The 24,473-nt window shown below is 37.9% G+C and overlaps 1 protein-coding gene across 4 annotated transcripts in view; it reads right to left on the reverse strand.

Moving 5' to 3' along the window:
* The window catches only part of DNAI3 (dynein axonemal intermediate chain 3), a 97,267-nt gene that overhangs the window by 36,946 nt on the left and 35,848 nt on the right, over positions 1-24,473 (reverse strand). For all 4 annotated transcript variants that reach the window (XM_070592754.1, XM_070592756.1, XM_070592753.1 and 1 more), the window contains exons 8-15: positions 24,207-24,323; positions 19,972-20,162; positions 19,050-19,174; positions 10,303-10,392; positions 8,807-8,893; positions 7,544-7,672; positions 4,945-5,018; positions 502-646 (exon numbers count right to left, since the gene is read on the reverse strand). In XM_070592754.1, coding sequence (XP_070448855.1) covers positions 502-646; positions 4,945-5,018; positions 7,544-7,672; positions 8,807-8,893; positions 10,303-10,392; positions 19,050-19,174; positions 19,972-20,162; positions 24,207-24,323 — 958 coding nt within the window. The remainder of the gene's footprint in view (positions 1-501; positions 647-4,944; positions 5,019-7,543; positions 7,673-8,806; positions 8,894-10,302; positions 10,393-19,049; positions 19,175-19,971; positions 20,163-24,206; positions 24,324-24,473) is intronic.

Consider the following 24,473-nt stretch of genomic DNA (forward strand, 5'->3'; position numbering starts at 1 on the left):
CTTAAACTAAGATTGCTTTTCTGCAAGCTATGCCATTCAAGATAAGTACAAATAATTTCTCGTTCAATTATTTTTCTATTTTGCTTGGTCGTGGTATTACAATACTGTTTCCTACTACTGAGGTATAAAATATGCAGAATTTTGGCTACAATAGAGGTAAAATTAGCTCTTCCAGGTTAACCCGTGAGCCTGCCAATTTTCAAGCAACTGATATGCAATTGAATAATCATTATAGAAACCATTTGTAAGTTGTAGCTTGCTTATACATGAACAAATATCAATTTCAAGTTCACAATAACTGTGATTTCTGACTTGATTTAGACAAGCATCACCATAACTCTCAATCAAGGAATTTATTGGATAAATGAATACCTGGATTGTAAAGTCCTGTGTTAATTTGAACCGCTCTACTTTTAGAGTGCGCGTATACCTGTATGTCTATGCAGATAAATTATAGAGTGTATGAAAGCAAATAGATGGACTAACTCCCATGTTACTTACCTTAGAGAGAGGCTTCCAGGCGAGATCTAGATGCAAAAAAGTAGATGGTACGTCGAAAGGAATTTCAATACTTTCTTCTTTCTTTTTCTCTGTGGGTTGAGGAGTTAAAGCTTTCTGTGGTCTGATATCCCAAAAACATATTGTGCTTTAAAAAAAAAGTTTACATTTTATTTTTTATTAAGTACAAAATAGAAGAATAACCTCAGGACTACTATTCTTGCTGCTACATATTAGCAATGTGATTGTGGCTGTATTTCAATATCTCTGGAATTAAGATTTTTAAAAAATGAAATGGGACTGTTTTGCATTTTATATTCTAGAGAATTTACAGTTTATAGGGTTATTTAATAACTTTGCTAGTCTTGAGACTAATATTATCCTATATGAGAATTGAGTTTGGACATTGACACAATTTTCTTTAATGGAACAGCTTTATTGAAATACAACTCATATCCCACAAAATTAGCCCATTTAAAATGAATAATTCAATAGTTTTAAATATATTCACAGAGTTGTGCAACCATCACCACAAACAGTTTTAGATTTTCATCACCCCAAAAAGAAACCCTGTACAAATTAGCAGTCATTCCTCATTTCCCCCCAACTCTTCCCTCTTGGCCTAGGGAACCACAAATCTACTTCTTGTCTTTATAGATTTGTCAATTCTGGACATTTCATGTAAATGGAATCACATAATATGTGGTCTTTTGTAACTGGCTTCTTTCATTTAGCATAATGTCTTCAAAGTTCATCCATGTTGTAGTATATAGCAGTACATCATTCCTTTGTTTGCCAAATAATACTCCATTGTTCGGGACATACTACACTTCACTTATCAGTTCATTAGTTGATAGGCCGATGAATGGATAAATAAATTTGGGTTGTTTCCCCTTTTTGGCTATTATGAATAGTGCGGCCATGAACGTTTGTGTGTGAGTTTTGTGTGGATGCATGTTTTCGTTTCTCTTGGGTATATATCTAGGAGTGCAATTCCTGGGTTATATGGTAACTTCTATGTTTAACCTTTTGAGAAACTGATAGATTGTTTTCCAAAGCAACTGCATCCTTTTACATTCTCATAAGCAATGTATGAAGATTCCAATTTCTCCACATCCTCATCAACACTTAATATTTTCCGCTTTTTAAAAAATTATAGCCATCCTAGTGGGTACGAGGTGGCATCTCATCAAAACTGATTTTGATTTGCATTTTCTTGTGCTTTTGGTATAATATCTAGGAAATCACTCCCTAATCCAAGGTCATGAACATTTATGCTTATGTTTTCTTCTAAGAGTTGTATAGTTTTAGTTCTTACATTTAGGTCTTTATACCACTTTCAGTCAATTTTTGTGTACAGTGTGAGGTAAGGGTCCAACTTCATTTTTTTGCATGTGGATATCCAGTTGTCCCAGCACTGTTTGTTGAAAAGACTATTCCTTTTCCATTAAATTCTCTTGGCATCTTTGTTGAAAATCAGCTGACCATAGAGGTATGGGTCTACTTCTGGACTCTCAATTCTATTCCATGGATCTATATGTCTATCCTTATGCCAGCCAGTATCAGTATATCTGTCTCTAGTCCTATAACTTTGCAGAAAGCTTAGAGTTCAGGAAGTATGAGTCTTCCAACTTTGATCTTCTTTGTCTTGACAAAGACGATCTTTTGGCTATTTTAGGTCTCCTTGTGGTTTTGACTTGCATTTCACTGATAGGTCATGTTGTTGGGCATCTTTTCATGTGCTTATTGGCCTTTGGTATATGCTTTTGGGGGAAAGGTCAATTGATAATCTGTGCTCAGTTTAAACTGGGTTGTCTTTTTATTGTTGAGTTGTAAGTTCTCTTTGTGTATTCTAGATAGAAATCTCTTATCGGATATATGATTTGCAAATATTTTCTTATTCCATGGGTTGTCTTTTCAATTTCTGGATAGTGTCTTTTGAAGCACAAAAGTTTTAAATTTTGATGAAGTACAATTTATCTTTTTTCTTTTATTGCTTGTTTTTGGTGTCATGAATATATGTATAGTGACAACAACTCATATGCAAAGTTGGGTTTAATGTACTTTTTACATAGTAGGCATCCAATGAGTATTATTTCTCCTTTCTCAGGTTGATCACGAAAATCAAATGGGAATGTGTGTGAAAAGTCTTAATAAAGTTCCACACATCTATAGAGTGTCATTTTTAGTGCAATAAACTTGGTAAAAAAATTTATAATGATACTTGTGTAGTACTTTAGTATAAAAACGTCTTCATATTGATTATGTGAAAAAATATGAGAGCTGTAATGAATATGCCATGTTAGCTCCATAATTTCTATCACTGAGGTTATGAGTAAATCGATTAAAAAATTTAAGATATTACTAAGGAATTTTGATGTGTAAATTAAAGTATTTAGATACAGATGTAACTCAAGCAAGACTAACAAAACTTTTATTTATTTATGTGAATTATCTAACATTAACCATTTATTCATCTTAATAAATAGTTAAAATTAATAAAATATTAATCATTTTATGTTGTCAAAACATAAATCCTTGGGGGAATACCAAATGATGTAATAAGATCTGTTTTAAAATATAAATATAGTTGGTTTAAAATTGTTTTTCAAAATTATATAGCTCTTCTTGAATATGATTTATACCATTAATTTGCATTACTCATGAAATGGTTTTGCTAAATACCGTTAACTTCAGTTGAACTTTCTGCATAAATCAGTCATATATTCTCAATTAATGGAACCTAATTTTAAATTATTTTATAAAACGTTTAGAATGGCTAAATATAAAGGATACAGGCTGATGAGTTTTCCAGATAGCTAAAAGTTAGTTTTTCTAAATGCATAAACTTTTTCTTACTTTAACAATTTTTGAAGGAACTATTTCCAGAATATTCCAGAATATTTCCAAATTCAAGGGCCATCATTATAAACAACAGTCAAGGATCTGAGTCTTCAATAAAGTACATGTAATATTTTTAGTCTGTTCAGTTCTTCTAAATGTTCTCCAAGGCTACTGAAGGACAGTATAGCTTTGCATTCCGCTGTTAATAATCAACATTATACCATAAAAATTTCTCCATGAAATAATAATAAATTTTAATTATTGCATAATATTCCATATGGCCCTATAAGTGTCATGTGTGGTTTTTGCTTGGGCAACAACCCCTCCTCTCCTTTCTTTTTTTGGCAAAAGAATTATAATTGTTTTTTGGGGAACTGTTTCTTTCCTATTGCATGCAGTCAGGTTGGAACTGTCACTCAAGGTGTCACTGAAGGTGCTCTGCCATTCCTTCCCTGGCCAAAGGGGCGAGTTCCTGATGTAACAGAAGTCAGTCTCTCTTGTCGCTCTGACTCATCAATAGTGACCGCAATAGTTGGAACTGACTCATTCATATGGAAGGAGTCAGCCATTAAATTCCTGCTACCCAAAGTCCTGGGGCTCTTTCTGAGGCCTGAGGCAGCTCTTCCTTTGATTCAGAAGCATCCTTACTTGCTAGTTACAGTATAGGGTATAATTATATATACAGCTCACTATATATGTATTTGCCTTCAGAGCCTCACTTCCTCTATCAACAAGCATTTTTCAGGGTTGTTATGAATATAAAAACAGTTAACCTATTAAAGCACCTAGTAGGTAGAGAAGTGGCATAAACTTCCAAGAAATTTATTTTTCCCCCTTAAGTTAGCCATAGTCAATTTCTGTTGCTTGCAATCACAGAACCTTACCCAATACGTGCCCATGGGATTAACCACGTCTCCCCTATTCTTTGCTCATGGCTGCTGCTCATGTTACTTATGCCTTTGCCTGCCCCTCCATAGCTGCTTCTCCTGCTGTTGTCGCATCTATGGCCCAAGGTGTCATTATGTCTGTTGGGGTCAAAGCTATTTGGAATGGTAAAATTTTGCCAGTATTTGAATGCTAGATAATACTATTTCTCTTCACATTTTCTACTTCGTTATGAATTTTTAGTTCTATAAATTGGGAGATGCAATTTTTTAAAAATAAACACTTTAACGTACTTACTGAATTGTTTATTAAAACTTTTTGTAAATATGCAATAAAAATGTTAAAGTCTTCCTCTTTTTAAAAGCTTTCCCAATTCAATGTTTTAATTTTGTAATTGTGAGATAAAACTGAATATAAGCAACACAAATTACAAATGTACAAATATGAGAATGTGAAGAAGCAGAATAACTATGGATAATGTTATCCAACATTATCAACTATGAATCTTAGTTAATTCTTCTTTTTACAACATATTTGTATCTATAAAAAGATTTTTTTAACCAGCAGCAATCTCTAACATTCTGTCCTTTAGTTACATTAGGTTTAATTGCTACAATAAAGATTATTTAAGGAACAGAGACAATGATTTTAGGAGCATCTAAGAAAAAGAATATATTGTATGAAAACATATTAAGAACTGTTTAAAATAAGACATACCAATCTGCTGAACAGGTGACAAGTTGACAGCATATTCCACTTCGATTCTCAAAGACAGTACCCATTCTGTTAATCTATTTTTTAAAAATGCAATAAGTAAGTTCTATGTACCTAGAACGGTAATGACCTTTTTCTCATAACTTTTTACATTTTAAAATTTTTCTTCTTTAATTTTTTATTTAGAGAATATAACACTATGACAGAAATTTAGAAAATAGAAGGTTTTAAAATCAAACATAATTCTGCCATATATTCTTTTCCAGTTTTTTTACAGAAACATTTTTACATAGTTTTAATTAGCATGCATATAAATTTCTATCCTAAGATTTTTCAATTAATATAATTTGAACACTTACCTATGCAGTCATAAATCATTCTTATAGCTTTGTAATATATAGATTATATATCATAATTTCGTTATCTATTATTATTAGAAATGTAGGCTCTTTCGGTTTTTCACTATTAACTACGGAGCCGAACATAGGAGCTCAAGCAGGTAAGATCAACAGAAAAGAGGCTTAGGGTTAAATTAGACACCAACAGCATGCAGTTCATGCCTTGGCACTTGCATCTTTCAGTAATTAGGGGCACTGCTCTGCTAGCACATGGGAGTCTAATGAGGGTTCATGACTCCTCAGGGTCCTAGAAGGTACAAAATTCCAACCAGCTCGCCCTCAGACGCGGTGAAAGTTTCTGTGGCAACCTATGAAGGGGCCACTCTCGAATCAATGGGGAAACAGGAGTTTCCCGGATTCCCTACTGCTTGGTAGGACCGATTGAGCAAAATAGTAAGAAAAGGTGGGGCTTTCAGCAGCAAAGAAATAGTGAAAGTAGGAGTGGGAGGGATACAAGTGCTGCTCTGGCAAGGCCTGCAGACATCCCAGGAGATGGGACCCGGGGAACCTGGTTGACACCACCGCAGCATGAACCCCTTCTGGTTGGAGAGTGGCTGCCAACTTCCCCTGGATCTGACAAATAACCCAGAACCCACGCTGGCTCTCCTCTACCCAGCCTTCCCTGATGCATGAAGCGCCAGACCCCAGAGATGTGCCTGCCCTGGGGTTTTATGTTTTAATGATTTTAAGAAACCACATAATAATGTTACAGAAGTTTGGAAAATAGAAGGTTTTAAAATAAAATATAATTCTACCTTATATTTTTTTCCAATCTTCTTTCATGGATACACTTTGACATTGTCAAGGTATGCGTGTAATTTTGTATCTTGAGACACAAATTGGATTATTTCCTTGTATGAATTCCTAAAATTTCAGTTACAGGTCATAAAGTTTGAAAATTTGGATGATTTAAGAACTACATTGACTAATCATATTCCAAAAGTTGTATGTTAGAACTAGCAACAGTTTGCTGATTTCATCATTTCATCCTGACACAGGGTATTATTTGAAATTTTCATTTAAAAATTAAATAGGTTGAAAACAGCACATTATTGTTGCTTCGTTGTTAATTTCTTTGATATTAACAAGGCTGAATGATTTTCATGTATTTCTACTAATTGTTTTTCAGTTTATGTCTTTTGCTTATTTAGTGGAAATTTTGTATTTACCATATTTGGGGCAAACAGTTTCCTGCATTTGGTTATTTACTTTTCATTTTTTAATTTAGAAGTTTACATGTGTATGTTTTGAGTTTCTTTCAACATTAGTTAGTTTAGAAAACTAGGCCCATTCCAGCAATATGATATTCTATTCCAATTTATTGTATTTTTCCTGTGATTTGTTATTTCCATTTCAATTTATCTGAATTAATTTGTGTGTATGACATGAGTTAAAATGGAGTTCCTTCTCTTGGGCTTTAACTTCCATTACATATGTTAAACTTTTATAAATAACAGAAACTGTATCTGGGCTATTTATTCTATTCCTTTATAACTTTTAAAGTACTGTTGTTTGCATAATCCATTTGAATACCCTGAAGGGCTAATTGCCTTTTATAACCCTAATTTTTCAGAATATTCCTTGATATTCTCACTTGTTAACTCCTCAAAGCACATAGGAGATCCTTAGTGTCTTTAGTGAGAGACGCATTTGGGGAGCTAATCAGTTACCAGTTTCACAGACGCAAGTCTTTGTGAGTCTAGTACAGAACCACAAAGCCAAACTTCAGTGCAGATGCTGGGCAGTCAGCTGGGCTCACTCACTGCACAGCTAATTTTCATCTACCTCCCTCATGGCACACTCAGTTCATGACACATCACTACATGTCACAGATCCTCAAGGTGCCTGCTCCAAACAGTAGAAATCATACATTTTAAATCCACAAAGTCTAAGGGTGTGAAATATTTGTACTCTATTTTTACATATCAAACCCTTCTCTTCTCCACTGTAGTATTATATCAATGTTGACACCACCTACATTTTTTAGTGGTTTATAAGCCATTGGAGTTGAAACATTGGCCTTCTTCTCATCCCCAAGTCAGATACTGGTCTGACCACAGTAACACAACTGTTTGATGCTGAGTTCTTGGTCATTTCATAATTTAAATGTAAATGAATTGTTGACCTGAAACATCCTCTTTGAATAAAATCTTCCAAAACTTTACAATCCAGCAGGAGAAAAGTATGAAGCTGTTAAAACTCACCTCAAATGTGTCGGGCAGCCAATGAATATCTGTAATCACGTGCTTATGTCCATTTTCTATTGAGGAGACAGCACAGTGCCTGATATACATTGCTTCCTTATTACTGTCTGGTTCAAGGAGAAACATAGGCTGAAAATGTTAACAGAAAGTTATGTGCTAATTTCAGAGAGCTGATGAATGAACTCATTCTTTACTCATCATTCCAACTAAAATTAACAACTTGGAAAAATACCAGTTCAAGGAAAAATGTAAATTAGTAATTCTATGTATTGTATATTTAGGCAATAAGACTATCTACTTTCTCCTTCAGCTTAGTCTAAGATTTTATTTGTAACTTAACAAGAATTATTGACCCACTCCCTAAAGAATAGTGAGATCTCATCTTTGTTTTTGCACGTGTAGACGCGCGTGTGTGTGTAAGATTGGCCCTGAGCTAACATCTGTTGCCAATCTTCCTCTTTTTGCTATAGGAGGATAGTCCCTGAGTTGACATCCATGACAATCTTCCTCTACTTTTTATACGGGATGCCACCACAGCATGGCTTGATGAGCAGTGTGTAAGTCAACACCCAGGATTCAAATCCGTGAACTCCGGGCCAAAGTGGAGTGTGTGAAATTAACCACTATGCCACTGGGCCAGCCCTAAGATCCCATCTTTGAAGGGGTATTTCTTTGCATGCACAGAAAGCCACATCCCACTGCTGCTTGGTGAGAGACCCACTGATGTTCAGGTTGAAGAACTGGGGGTGGAGAGTGCACTATGGTGAGTAAGTACTGAGCTGGGAGTAGAGGAATCTTTTCCCAACCTTCTTGGCAGAATCCACAGCTTCACAAAATCGCAGTATATTATTATTCGAAAGGATTGCAACTCCTTCATTTTATCCATGAGAAAATTGATGCTTGCTGAGGTGAAGAGACACGTCCAAATTCACAGTACTATGATCCAGACCCTGTATACACGGCCCTACTGTCCAGGACTCTTTCAATTACATCACTATAGGAAAATCACTTGGTCCCTTCATTGTATTTAACAACAATAACAACAAAAAAGAACTTAACAGCCTGTGACCTGTTTGGTGGTGTTTTTAATCAAGAGCCTACATAAAAGTGATTCAGAACATGTCCACAAGCAGATGGGAAGGCTTGGGAAAAAATACTTTTTTTCTCTACTGAGTCTTTGTTTAGTTGGCATCTCTGTTATGCACTTTTTGATAAACTCCTGAAATGGAAAGACTTGCAGATGAAAAATTATAGAAAGCTAACCTTGAGTGTGACTTTTTTACTTCTGCTACCACCTGTCTTGATGTTTTCTATGCGATCTGCATGTGCGGTAATATCCCACATGACAATCTAAAACAGAAATAAATGTTATTACAACATATTTCCAGGAAACAGCTAATTAGGTCTTAAAAGATTTTTAGAAATTTACTGGTTTTGGTATGCACTCTGATAAATCAATCACCCTGGGGGATAATTAAATTTAGCCTACACCTTAGGTAAGTCAGCAACTTTTAAAGCTAATATCAAAAAAGTTTTCTTTTCTATAAAAGTATTTTCAGCACTTTGATTTTTGTGCTTGTGTTTATAAATGCTAGTATTTTGTTAAATCCAAGATAAACATCATGCAATTCCCTCTGCTTTGGGAAGAATTCTTCCTTTGTCTTTGGGAATGTGCTATGATTTGGGGGACAGTAGCTTTAGACCCAAAACAGCCTGTTCTCCAAAATTAAGTACAAACACCCAATTGTCCAAAAAGACTGAGAAATGATCATTCCTATTTAATCAAATATTACAGCCAACTCCGAATTTGCGTGCACATGGATGGTCATTTTTGGAAAAATCAGATTAAAGTAGAATATGCAACAAGAAACTAGATTAATTTTCATTGATTAAAAGTCATTTCAGTACACTAAAATGTTAACAAAAAAATGTCAGGATTACAGAATTTTATTTTTGCCATTTGCTTTTCTAAAATATGCTAAAACAAAGTTGTATTACTTCCATAATGAGTGAAAAAGGCATTTCAGGATTGCAGGGCTTGGAGGATGGGCTTCGGGTCATCGTTATGACCATTACTTATTATTGAACAGAGCTGAGGGAGAAAATTTCCTGGTTGTTTTGGTTCTGGATAAACAGGTGTGGACGCTACAGACATTTAAATTTCAACCACAAGGAAGTTTTCCTACCACACACAAAAAGACCCTATATGCTTGTAATGGTCAAACTCACTGGATCACCATGAATTTAAACTCTGATCATAAAACAAGTTGTTTTGCTTTTTTGGAGAAACAGGCAACTGGATGCTAGGATCTAAATTTTATAGGAGTTCGATAACTCAAAAGGGAAAGAAGAAAAAAGCAAAAATTCACATCCAGTGAATATATGTTTAAAGACTGGATCATCCCCTGACTCCTATCCCCAGGGAAGTTTCAGAAGTGGCCTCTTGACCAAGAAGTATTAATTCTCATGGTTTATGCTCTTTTGTAGAATCTCGTACAATGTGCGGTTCTTTCCAGCAACGGAAATAGATCTGACCCGGTTTCATTCCTGTTATCATAACTGGGTTACCCTGTAGACACCTCAAACCCTGACACCATGTCTAGTACAACTTTATATTCCAGTTCCCGTCATGGTGACGGGCACACAATCGGCATGGCTTCCTTCTGCTGAATGAATCCTTAAATTAAAAAAACTACCATCAAAATGTGTACAGAATGTTGTCTAAATTAATAAATACCTGAAAAAAAGTCCATAAGTACCTGCCCATTTATGCAGCCTCCAGCAATGATGTTAGGGTCACTCGGACAGAACTTGAAGCAGAAGATGTCATCTGGGCTCTCCAGCATTAACTAATGTAAACCCCACAAATTCAAGAAAGAGTGAGAAAATCTATTGAGATTATGGATGGAAAATGTTGTGACAATCAAAAGTCTAATTTTATAGCTATCCATTAAAAATGCAACCAGAATTCTACCTCTGGATTGGAAGGTGCTTTGCTGAATTTTACCATGGACCTTGGCCATGCATATGAGAGCAGGTGTGTTCTCAAGGGGACCCAGGTCTCCCCTCCTCTACTCCCCATGGTCATTGGTGGGGCAGGTTATAATTTTTTATGAACAAAAAGACTATGAAATGAGTGTTTCTGAAAAGTGTGGAAGGTCAGCTCTGTGAGGGCAGGATATTTCTCTGTCTTGCTCCCTCCTGTGTACATAGCTTGGCACATAGTGAGCACTCAAAAAATGAAATGTGTTGAGTGAGAGAAGATGGAGGTATTGCCGGTGATAATATTTCAAATTTTAAAATAATACACACCCCAGAAGGTGAACAAACTCAAGTGCCTAGAGGGTAGGGAGGCATCCCTGCAAGGAGTATACAAGTGTGAAGGAACAGGTATATTAACCAAAGTCACCTATGTGACTTTGTCACTACTTTATCACCACCAAGCAAAACACTTGCATGATTCCCATTCTCCTTTAAACATAACAACCAAAAATATAGGCCCCAGAGGCCATTGGTTTACCACCACTGGGCTGAAGTTTTCACATGGGAACTGAGGTGAATTATCTTGTTTTATTTGGTACTATGTAGATTCTAGAGAAACCTCTATTTTGAAAATAAAAATTTCCAATACTTTCTTATAGTTTTGATTAGAATAAAGGCAAAATAAATCATTTGCATTATTTATTTAAGAAATTATTATTATTATTTTTTAAAGATATTCTTCAAAACAGAGGAAAGGAGGATGATGTCCACATCATGGCAGAGTGAGTTTTCCCAGTAACCTCTCCCCTCCAACGTGCAACAAAAAAGGACATTCATACTCCAACAGAGGACACCCAAACACAACACAAAAAACGTTGGAGAGACCCATGCAGCCATACAACAGAGGGCAGAGAGGCTGGAGTCCCCCTCGGAGGAGATGGAACAGCATAAGAGAAAACTTCACTCCCTCCCCTAAAGACTGCGGAGGCTTCTGAGAGGAAAGGAACAGGGGAGAGGATGTTTGTTCACAGGAACATCAAGGATTCTTGGTGGGCCCTTGCAGCCTAGAGGGAAGCTCTCTACCTGGGTGAAAGCTTTCACAGGGGGTCACCTTATCAAGCTAACATCCCAGGAGAGCAGATAGTGAGGGCAGAGGGAGAAAACCCCGAGAGCACACAGGAGAAACACCCCTCCCCCTACCCACCCAGACTGGTTCCACTGCCTGGGACCTCTGCTGAAGGCAGATGGCTCAGAATACACGGCTCTTGACCCCTACCCAGTGGAGATATGCGTAACTGTGACCAAATAACACGAGGATGTGTAAAAACAGAGCCACTCCTGCTAGCAATATCAAACATTATATTAGCTCTCTACACCTGAGAGAAAATGGCAAATACCCAGAAATCAGTCCTAAGGACACAGAAATATGTAATCTAAATGACAAAGAATTCAAAATAGCTATCATAAAAAAACTCAACAAGTTAAAAGAGAATATAGAGAAACAATCCAATGAGTTCAGGAGCTACTTCACAAAAGAGATTGAAACTATAAAGAAGAATCAATCAGAAATATTTAAAGATGAATGGAAGAAATATGACAAAATATGGATTCCCTGAATGCTCGTGTGGACATCACAGAGGAGTGTATCAGCATAATTGAAGATAGACATGTTGAAATGCTCCATATAGGGGAGGAGAGAGAAATAAGACTAGAAAGAAATGAAGAAGTCTCTGAGAAATATCCAACTTAATTAGGAAATGCAACATAAGAATTATAGGTATTCAAGAAGGAGAACAGAAAGCTTGTTCAAAGAAATAATAGCAGAGAACTTCCCAAACCCAGGGAAGAAGATGGAAACCCATGTGGAAGAGGCTGTCAGATCTCCTAGATATGTCAATGCAAAAAGACCTACTGCAAGGCATATAGTAGTGAAACTGGAAAAAGTGAATGACAAAGAAAGAATACTCAGGGCAGCAAGGCAGAAGAAAATAACCTACAAAGGAACCCCTATCAGACTTTCAGCAGATTTCTCGGCAGAAACTTTACAGGCTATGAGAGACCTGAATAGCATATTCAAATCTTTGAAGGACAAAAACTTCCAGCCAAGAACAGTCTATCCAGCGAAAATATCCTTCAGATATGATGCAGAAATAAAAACTTTCCCAGACAAATATAAGCTAAGGGAGTTCATAGCCGTGAGACCCCACCTCCCACAAGAAATCCTCAAGAAGGCCCTCATACCTGAATAAAAGGGAGAAAGGGGTTACAAAGCACAGAGTAAGGATATAAATAGGTAGACACAATCAGAGCAGGATAGCAAATAATCAAATATAGCATTAAAGACAAAGGGAAAGAAAGCACCAAAAACAAAGATAATCTTGTCATTTTAACCACAAACTCATAACACAAGATGGAATAAGATGTGAGCAAAACAACTTAGGAGGGGAAGAGGAAAGGGACTGAATTGGTTTAGTCTAAGGAAATAAGAGGTCATCAGAAAAGGGACCATCTTATACACAAGATTTTGAATATAAACCTCATGGTAACCACCAAACAAAAAATCAGAACAGAGACACAAATAATAAATAAAGAGAAAACAAAGAAACTCATCATAAAATCTGCATAACTCAACTGGTAGACTAAAATACACAGGACAAGAAACAAAGGAAATGCAGGAGAACTGGAAAACGAGTGATAAAATGGCAGCATTAAGCCCTCATATATCAACAATCACCCTAAATGTAAATGGATTGAATTATCCAATAAAAAGACACAGAGTGGCAAGATAGATTAAAGAACAAGATCCAATAATATGCTGCCTCCAGGAAACACATCTCAGCTCCAATGACAAACACAGGCCCAGAGGGATGGGAGGCATGGAAGATGATACTCCAAGCTAATGGCAAACAAAAGAAAGCAGGTGTTGCCATACTTATATCAGACAAAGTAGACTTCAAGATAAGACAGGTAGGGGCTAGCCCAGTGATGCAGCTGTTAAGTGTGCACATTCTGCTTCGGCGGCCCAGGGTTCCCCAGTTTAGGTCCCGGGTGCAGACAAGGCACTGTGTGGCAAGCCATGCTGTGGTAGGCATCTCACATATAAAGTAGAGGAAGATGGGCACGGATGTTAGCTCAGGGCCAGTCTTCCTCAGAGAAAAGAGGAGGATTGGCAGATGTTAGCTCAGGGCTAATCTGCCTTGGGGGAAAAAAAAAGATAAGACAGGTAAAGAGAGATGAAGAGGGGTATTATATAATGATCAAAGGAACACTCCATCACGAAGCAATAACACTTATAAATATCTATGCACCCAAGACAGGAGCAACAAAGTTCATAAAGCAACTATTAACAAACCTAAAAGAAGATATTAATAGTAACACAATAATAGTAGGGGACTGCAACACTCCACTCACATTAATGGATAGATCATCCAGAAAGAAATCAACAAGGAAACAGTGGAATTAAATGAAAAGCTAGACCAGTTGGACTTAATAGACACATATAGAACATTCTATCCAAAAACAGCAGAATACACATTCATCTCAAGTGTGCATGGGACATTCTCAAGGATAGACCATATGTTAGGAAACAAGGCAAGCCTCAATAAATTGAAGAAAATTGAAATAATAAGAAGCATCTTTTCTGATCACAATGCTATAAAGCTAGAAATTAATTACAAGAAAAAAGCTGAGAAAGGGACAAAGATGTGGAGACTAAAGAACATGCTATTGAACAAGCAATGGATCATTGGAGAAATTAAAGGAGAAATCAAAAAATATCTGGAGACAAATAAAAATGAAAACGTATCATACCAACTCATATGGGATGCAGCAAGAGCCGTATTACGAGGGAAATTCATAGCAATACAGGCTTGCCTTAACAAACAAGAAAATACCAAATAAGCAATCTCAAACTACACCTAACTGAATTAGAAAAAGAAGAACAAACAAAGCCCAAAGTAAGCAGAAGGAGAGAAATAATAAAAATCAGAGCAGAAACAAATGTTATTGAAACAAAAGAGGCAGAATAAAGGATCAATGAAACAAGGAGCTGGTTCTTTGAGAAGATAAATAAAATTGACAAACCGTTAGCCAGACTTACAAAGAAAAAAAGAGAGAAAGCTCAGATAAATAAAATTAGAAATGAAAGAGGAGAAATTACAATGGATACCGCAAAAATACAACAGATTATAAGGGAATACTATGAAAAACTATATGCCAACAAAATGGACAATCTAGAGGGAATGGATAAATTCTTAGACTTTTACAACCTCCCAAAGCTGAATCAAGAAGAAATACAGAATCTGAATAGACCAATCACAAGTAAGGAGATTGAAACAATAATCAAAAGCATCCCAAAGAATAAAAGCCCAGGACCAGACGGCTTCCCTGGGGAATCCTACCAAACTTTCAGAGAGGATTTAATACCTGTCCTCCTCAAGCTATTCCAAAAAATTAGGGAAGATGGAAGCCTTCCTAACACATTCTATGAGGCCAACATCACTCTGATACCAAAGCCTGACGAGGACAACACAAAAAAGGAAAACTACAGGCCAACATCACTGATGAACATAGACGCAAAAATCCTCAACAAAATATTGGCAACCTGAATAGAGCAATACATCAAAAGGATCATACATCATGATCAAGTGGGATTTATACCAGCAACACAGGGATGGTTCAACATCCACAAATCAATCAATGTGATACACTACATTAACAAAATGAAAAATAAAAATCACATGATCATCTCAATAGATTCAGAGAAAGCATTTGACAAGATCCAACAGCCATTTATGATAAAAACTCAACAAAACGGGGATAGAAGGAAATTACCTCAACATAATAAAGCCCATATGTGACAAACCCACAGCCAACATCATACGCACTGGGCAAAAACTGAATGCCATCCCTCTGAGAACAGGAACAAGACAAAGATGCCCACTATCACCACTCTTATTCAACATAGTACTGGAGGTTTTGGCCAGAGCAATTAGGCAAGAGAAAGGAATCCAAATAGAAAGTGAAGAAGTGAAACTTTCACTGTTTGCAGATGACATGATCTTATATATAGAAACCCCTAAAGAATCCATTGGAAAAATATTAGAGATAATTAGCAACTATAGTAAAGTTGTGGGGTACAAAATCAACTTACAAAAATCAGTTGCATTTCTGTACTTTAATAATGAACTTACAGAAAGAGAACTCAAGAATACAATTCCATTTACAATCTCAACAAAAAAAATACAGTACCTAGGAATAAATTTAACTAAGGAGGTGAAGGACTTATACAATGAAAACTATAAGACATTGTTGAAAGAAATAGATAATGACATAAAGAGATGGAAAGAGATTCCATGCACATGGAGTGGAAGAATAAATGTAGTGAAAATGTCCATTCTACCCAAAGCAATCTACAGATTCAATGCAATCCCAATCAGAATCCCAATGACACTCTTCACAGACATAGAAGAAAGAATCCTAAAATTCATATGAGTCAACCAAAGACCCCGAATTGCTAAAGCAATACTGAGAAAAAAGAACAAAGCTGGAAACATCACAATCCCTTACTTCAAAATGTACTACAAAGCCATAGTGATCAAAACAGCATGGTATTGATACAAAAACAGACACACAGATCAATGGAACAGAACTGAAAGTCCAGAAATAAAACTGCACATATACGGACAGTTCATCTTCAACAAAGATGCCAAGAACATACAATGGAGAAAAGACAGTCTCTTCAATAAATGGTGTTGGGAAAACTGGACAGCCACATGCAAAAGAATGAAAGCAGACCATTATCTCACGCCATACACAAAAAGAAACTCAGAATGGATCAAAGACTTGAAGATAAGTCCTGAAATCATAAAACTCCTGGAAGATAAAATAGGTAGTACACTCTGACACTGAACTTAAAAGGATCTTTTCGAATACCATGTCTTCTCAGACAAGAGAAACAAAAGAAAAAATAAACAAGGGGGAATTCATCAGACTAAAGAGTTTCTGCAAGGCAAAAGACACTAGGATCAAAACAAAGAGACAATCCACCAATTTGGAGAAAATATTTGCAAATCATTTATCTGATAAGGGTTAATCTCCATAATAGATAAGAAATTCACACAACTGAACAACAAAAAAACAAACAGCCCAATCAAAGATGGGCAGAGGATATGAATAGACATTTTTCCAAAGAAGATATACAGATGGCCAAGAAACACATGAAAAGATGTTCAACATCACTAATTATCAGGGAAACGCAAATAAAAACTACATTAAGACACCACCTTACACCTGTTAAAATGGCTCTAATCACTAAGACCAAAAATAACAAATGTTGGAAAGGGTGTGGAGCAAAGGGAACCCTTATACACTGCTGGTGGGAACGCAAACTGGTACAGCCACTATGGAAAACAGTATGGAGATTCCTCAAAAACCTAAAAATAGAACTACCATATGGGTAGCCAGCTATCCCACTACTGGTATCTACCCAAACAACTTGAAATCAACAATCCAAAGTAGCATATACACCCCTATGTTCACTGCAGCACTATTCACAATAGCCAAGGCATGGAAACAATCCAAGTGCCCACTGACTGATGATTGGATAAAGAAGATGTGGTATACATATACAATGGAATGCTATTCAGACATTAAAAAAAAGATGAAATCATCCCATTTGCAACAACATGGATAGACCTGGAGGGAATTATGCTGAGCAAAATAAGCCAGACTGGGAAACACAAACGCCAGATGATTTCACTCATATGTGGAATATAAGCAAGTTCATGGATGAATAAAACAGTTCAGTGGTTACCAGGGGAAGGGAGATAGGAGTGGGCACAGGGGGTGAAGAAGAGCACTTATGTGGTGACAGACAAGAAATAATGTACAATTGAAATTTCACAATGATGTAGACTATCATGAACTCAGATTAAAAAAAAAGACAGAGGAAAAAAGGGCCTTTCTTTCCTCTTTCTATTTCAGCCTGACTTCCGTGGCATTGAGTGGAGGGTAATTCTATAACAGTAGAAATGTTGGAAAACTCTGGTGAGATAATGGCACCATTTTTGTGGTAAGTAAGCTTGTTACTGCACAAATGGGATTCTCCCACCTGACGTGAATTTAAAAAGCCAATTATTACAGCATCAGCTTTTGGGAAAAGAAATCAGCTTTATTGCTAGATGGATCTGCAAGGAGGCAGGAGGCATCAGCTCTCAGATCTGCCTCCCCAATCCAGGGCTTGGGGCAAAATTTATGGGATGAAGGGCGGGGCAGTCTGAAGCATGGAGAAAGATGATTGGATGTAAGGAGAAGTGAGGTAATTGATGATCTGTGCAAGCATAGTCAAACTTCATGGCTCTTGAGAGGATGCATGTTCACAAAAGGGTGGTGTTAGCATGACCTGAGGGTGGAGTTTTCAGCCCTTTGATGTCAATAAGGTCACTTATCAGGCATTTGCACAGGCCCACTTGATGGGTTGGTGGTCTCAACTGGCCTGAACTGGACAAGGGGTATCAGTTCCTGAAAAACCACTCTTAACTACTCTTTTAATAAGATGGGGTCAGTTGAACTGGTCCTAGAGGGCCCATGGTTACAGGCTAATAAGAAGAACTAAAGAACTGTCCTTTTGATCTCCGGGTCTATAATAATTAAAGCATCCAGAATCTATTACAGTAAAACTGCCTTAATTCAGATGAATTAGAGAACGAGGAAGAAGGGGACCTAGGGGTTATTAGAGAAAGCCCTAATTACACAATACTTTAGAGAAACAAAATATTATTATATTTAAGTACATTTTTGAAAAAACCATAATCTAACACTATAAAGCACCCTCCTCCCAAGCAGCACTCTTCTTGAGCAGATGATGGAAATAGAACCAGATGAAGCAGACCTAGCCTTCAGTCTTATTTTATTTAGATTGCTGCGTGGTTGGTTTGGTTTGGTTCGAGTGGGGGTTTTTCATGTGTTTGGGTTTGGTTTTAGTTGAGCTATTTAAAAATTGAGAGATTTTGCACTAAATTCCCGATTTCTGGATTCTCTTGACAAGTGGGACCACCTGGCAACAAGAGAGCTGAAGAGTAGCTGTCCTCACAGATGGGCTGTGCGCTCTCCAGGCCACGGTCCCCACCACTGCCCATTGCTCTCCCACAAACTCATCTTTACTTATTACCGTCACCTACTGGTGAGTCTTGGAATTGAGGGGATTAGCGCGAAGCTAAAATCTATTTGCCTTTCAATAACTAGTATTTGAATAAAGCCCACAAAAGAGTTTGCTTTTCAAAATCGGTTAAACATACCTCTTACAATCTTTTTTGACGAGGACTTGTTGATTTGTTCAATAAACCTTTGCAATAAACTAAGCATAAACTTTAGTTTTGCTCAAATTGAATGATGACAAGTTCTGAAGGGAAGAAAACCTAACTTTGTAAGGGTTTACAACATTAAGTGATCATAAGTGCTAAAGACACACGTGAAAGCAGCTTTGGAGGTTTTTAGACTTTGGGGGACAGCTCCCTTTGATTACCTGAGGATGGATGGGATCGGAGAAGCTCCAGAAAAGAATCAGTGATGGTTGCAGCAATAATTTACCAGAAAAGTGGACTCTGTCTTCAAAGGAGAGTCGTACAGCCACTGACACTGCTATTAGCCCTGATGGAAACACAATCAGAAGTGAAAATCTGCAGTGACTGCACAGAGAGAAGTGTTTTTAGGTTTTGCTTTTCTACATAGTCCCTGTTCCTTTCCATTTTGATGAAACCTGAGTAAAAATATTCCACAGGGGACCAAGAGTTTTCTTAGAGTGCTCCTCCTGTTCAATATGACAGCCAGCAGCCACATGTTGCTTACGTAGCACTTGAAACGTGGCTGGTCCAAATTGAGATGTACTTTTAGTCCAAAATAAACAGTAGACTCTGAAGATTTAGTAAGAAAAAAATGTTTTGGTTTTTTGTGAGCAAAGGGCCAATGTGGCAGAGGGTAGGAGGAAGAAAGAGGACAACGGCCACTCTCCAGGGTTCCGCTTCACACATTCCTACCTCCCCTGGCTGCTGAGCCTTTTAAAGGAGGTGTGTCCTCTCTTGGCCGGTAATCAGAGTGGCCAAGTGTCATGGGTGAGGGGGTGGGGTGGGAATGAAGTCAGCCTTGGGGGTCCAACAGGCCGGAGTCAAATCCAGATTCAACATTGCACCAGCTGGGTGACAGAGCCAGTCACTCTCTTGACTTGAGCTTTGGTCCTCTCCTTGTGAAGGAGAGACCACACTGCGTGTCCCACAGGGTTGTGGGAGGACACGTGACTGAGAGAAGGTGGGGAAAGCGCTGGTGGGTGCCTGCTCTCAGCAAATGGAAGCTGGCTTATTGAAATTGAGCGAGTTTGCAATTTTCCATATAAACGCAGCAGACTATTGCAACGCCATCACAAAAGGGCGTCACAGCCATTTCGTTCTCACCATAGATGACGGGATGCCACGAGACGCAGGTGATCATTTTCTCCGTTAGGTTATGAAGGTCGGTAAAGGACTGGTACTCTTTCAGGTGGGTATCGGTCTTGTCACCAAAGGTGCCTTCTTCTTCTGCCAGGCATTTCCAGTCATCAATAAACGTGTTCATGATTTCATTTTGCTGCAGGGCTATTTCAACACTATTTTGTAAAAAAGGGGGAAGAAAGCAATTAAGATGTTGGATTTTAGTATTCAATGATAAGCCTTTCAGCAGCTCCTACTTCATTTATACCAAAAGAAAAAAGTATCCTCAATTATATTTGGTAACTACTGATTAACCCCACGTGAGATAAATGACTGAGAAAAAATTCACGGCAGTGTGCTGCTGAGAACTTCTAAGAACTTGCTGTTCGCCTGCTAGGATGTGGCTAGCTGACAGCCTACAGCAGCTTCATGACCTGTCTCGGTCTTCAAGCCCAGGCTGTGCTCTCCCCAGGCCAAGGACGGAGGGTGACAGCTGCAGGGACTCCAGGCCTGGCCAGCTGTGCCTCATGGGGACTCCTCCACAGCCCGTGGTCACGCCGCAGCTCCCTGTTGGGTTGGCTGAGACCGTGTGAAGCTCTCCCGGTGCAATCCTGCTTCCCCTTCTCTTATTTTTCACAGTGTGACCCTCAGTAAAGCTCTACCCTGAACTTGGTCTCATTTGCTCCCTGAAACCCAAACTGACAGAAAAGGCAATTTTCTTAGCCATATTCCGTACCAAATGACAATATATACTAAATATTATACTAATATATAATTGGGATTGTATATATAGATAGATGTAAAATTCAGAACAACAAATAAGAGATTCCTAAGGGGAGATTCAGAGTTTAGAAGTGTGTGTGTGTGTGTGTGTGTGTGTGTGAGTGTGTGTGGGCACGCACGCGGATGTGTGGTGGTGGTGGCGGCAGTGGTAGTAGTTTTAGCTGTCACAATGCTTGGGAGATACTAACGTAATTAATTCCATTACTAAGCCTCCTGCAGTGCATGACACAGTCCCGAAAATGAAGAATTATCTTGTTGAAAATGCTAATATTGCTTCTTTAAGGGCAGCCCCAGTGGCCTAGTGGTTAAGTTCGGCATGCTCTGCTTCTGTGGCCTGGGTTCAGTTCCTGGGTGTGGACCTACCCCACTCTATTAGAGGTCATGCTGTGCTGATGGCCCACATACTAAAAAATAGAGGAAGATTGGCATGGATATTAGCTCAGGGTGAATCTTCCTCAAGAAAAAAATATACATATTGCTTCTTTAGGAAACAACCTGAGTGCTGGACTCATCTCTATAGTCTACGGACCCTGGCTTGACAGGCTCCTGTCTTTTGTTTTTTAAAGATTTTATTTTTCCTTTTTCTCCCCAAAGCCCTCCGGTACATAGTTGTATATTTTTAGTTGTGGGTCCTTCTAGTTGTGGCATGTGGGATGTCGCCTCAGCGTGGCTTGATGAGCAGTGCCATGTCGTCACCTAGGATCTGAGCCGGCGAAATCCCAGGCCGCGGAAGCAGAGCGTGCGAACTTAACCACTCAGCCATGGGGCCAGCCCAGAGAGGCTCCTGTCTTAAAAGTTACTATAAGTTACTATAATGTTTATTGTTCCTTTGTGTGCTAAGATTTGAAAGCTCAGCTCACTCCCAAAGCTTCAAGGAGCTTTCCCACAATCAGAATGCCACCCACGGTTTTATCCTAATGATTGAAAGTCCAGATAGCTTGGTTTTTTAAAAGGTGTAGTAAGCTGAAAGAGTGGTTCTCAATTATGAATTTCCTTAAATAAGAAAAAACTGCTTTATTTAGACACTTAAAACATAAACACTAAATATAATAACAGATACTCCTGAAAATGTAGTTAAACAAACGTGCCATTTAATACCTCTGTAATTAAGCCTTAACACTACCACTCACTGCTTAATTGAATACTCTTGGTTAAATTCTTCTTGTACTTCATCTTTCAAACTAGAAGCATTTCCTAGAAGCAGTAGCTTCAGCATGACCTGGAGCTGTCAGAAATGCAGCGTCCCAGGCTCCACCCCAGGCCTCCTGCGTCAGCACCTGCACTTTTACAAGATGCACGTGAAAGTCGGAATAACCCTGTGGAGGGTAGGTTCACACCCTGGAGACTTAAGGTTTTAATCCCGTTGCAAGCAGAAGGATTTGTTAGAATTTTCAAAATCTTATTTCTTTTCTGTTTCAGCCTGAATGAGAAAGGAGTTCCCAAGAGAGAAGGTAAAGACGGGGCCTTTGCTCTGATCCCCTTGTTCGTCCATCCCTCTCAGCCTGAACGGGGAACTAATTCACAAGGGAGAAGTGACACCAGCGCCTCCTCTCTGGATTTCTGTTTCTTGATTTCCCTGCACCCCACCACGTGGCTCCTGAGAGTGAGGAACTGGAGGCTGGCAAAAGTATTGTCCGAGTTGAAGCCCGTGAGTATCATTGGTTTTTTTTAACCCTAAAATGAAAGCTTCTTTTTGCTTTGAGAACCCCATGGAAGTTTCTCGCTCTCCTCTCAATTTCCTTGTTTTGCAAATAATGCTTCCCTTAGATTCGTTCTGGATAAAATTCTATGAGAAAGAAAGAACTCATTTCGAAAAGGGCTCTTTTCTGGGGGGGAAAAAATGGGCTTATATTAATTTCAAAAATTTAAATAAACCGTAAACAGTTTTAGAATGGGAAGCATGGCAATGACTTTTTTTTTTTGGAGGAAGATTAACCCTGAGCTAACTACTGCCAGTCCTCCTCTTTTTTTGCTGAGGAAGCCTGGCCCTGAGCTAACATCCGTGCCCATCCTCCTCCACTTTATACATGGGATGCCTACCACAGCATGGTATGCCAAGCGGTGCCACGGCCGCACCCGGGATCCCAACCAACGAACCCGGGGCCGCGGAAGCAGAACGTGCACAGTTAACCGCTGCGCCACCGGGCCGGCCCCAAACACGGGCTTCTTCTTTATTTTTGATCAGTGCTATTGTGATTCCTGTACCAATTTTTCTCTTTCTTCTATAGTTCTGGCTTTTCCTTCACACATCTCAGGGAGAGAACTGTATTCCTCTCTCTCTCTAAGCATAGCAATTTAAGGGAAAGAATAAAAGCCCAGGACCTAAGATAATATATGATGTGGATAACTTAGAATTGGCTATAGGCCACTTACTCCCTGGAAATTGATGCTACGTAGATAGACTTCTCATTTTTAAAGTTCATATCAGGAAATTTTTTAATAATTACTTAATTTTGACATAGAGAAAAAGAAACCTTAGGTATTCTTGTTTCTTTCGCGTTGCCCACAAAGGAAAAACTACAGCATGCTTCCTGTGAGTGGGTGGCAAATAGTTAATGCACTCTCTTTGAATCTTGTAAAACTGATGAATTTTGAACCAGATTCTCTCTAGACATACCTATTTTCATGACATTTAATCCAGTTTGAAAGAACTAATGATGTGAAAAATAAAAAAGCTTAACTTTGGCTATCTATGAACTTGACCACCAAAATTTAATTATGGAAAGAAATGGAAACCAACCTATTGGGTACAACTGGCAAACCTGTCCATCACTGATTCTACTTCTCTGAACTCTGATATCCACTTGATGAGACCTTGTCAAGCTCTCTCTCTCTCTCATTTAGAAACACTAGAGTCCTAGTATCAGTGTAGGCGGTGTTTTGAAGACACTTCTCTTTCAGATCCAATAAGAGGGACAGCAACACAGGAATGAGGGATAAGGGTGACATATCCAAAAAGTACATCTGAATTGAATTCAGGTTCTCATTTACAAAGATATTTTTTTTTAGCTATCATCATCATAATGATCATCTTCAACATCCACATTATTCTCATCTTTGTAATCCTATAAAAGTCAACGAAGCTAAGAAGAGGAGTAAGGAGTGGAGAAAAAGACTTAAATAAAACAAATCATGGCAAATATATAATTGCTAATTTGCCATTAGGAAAAGATCCTCACCCACTCAACTGTATACATCTTCCAGTCCACACTGTTTGGTGTGGCCCTAGCTTGGAAGGGCTAGGATGTTGCTTAGCAAGAGAAGGGAAAGAAAGACTGAGAATCTGTAGAACGTGTCATATGCTCATGCATATCTGATAACTGTCTTCATACTTTCTATCTAGACACCATGTATGGAGTTGTTTTTTAAGACCTATTATTATAAGTAAAGGTATATATTTTGTGTTTTATTTTTAAAATTTAATATATAATTTTTACCTTATGGATACATTGTTAAGAAAATCAGTCAAAGACTTTGCTTGTCCAAGTGTCTCTTTTTCCTCTTCTGAAAATTCTCTTGGATGATACTGCGTAATAGCATTTTTGGGATATGTCCTAATATATTAAAAGAAAATTGAATACCAAAAATTAGATCAAAGAGAAGGAAAGATAGATCATGACAGGCCAAAAGTTTGTCTGTGACAATATTAGGATATTATTTTATATTTAAATTCTATACATTGAATTTTTTCTTTATCCTAGACA

The sequence above is a fragment of the Equus przewalskii genome, chromosome 24 (assembly GCF_037783145.1).
Source record: "Equus przewalskii isolate Varuska chromosome 24, EquPr2, whole genome shotgun sequence".
Classification (NCBI taxonomy): domain Eukaryota; kingdom Metazoa; phylum Chordata; class Mammalia; order Perissodactyla; family Equidae; genus Equus; species Equus przewalskii.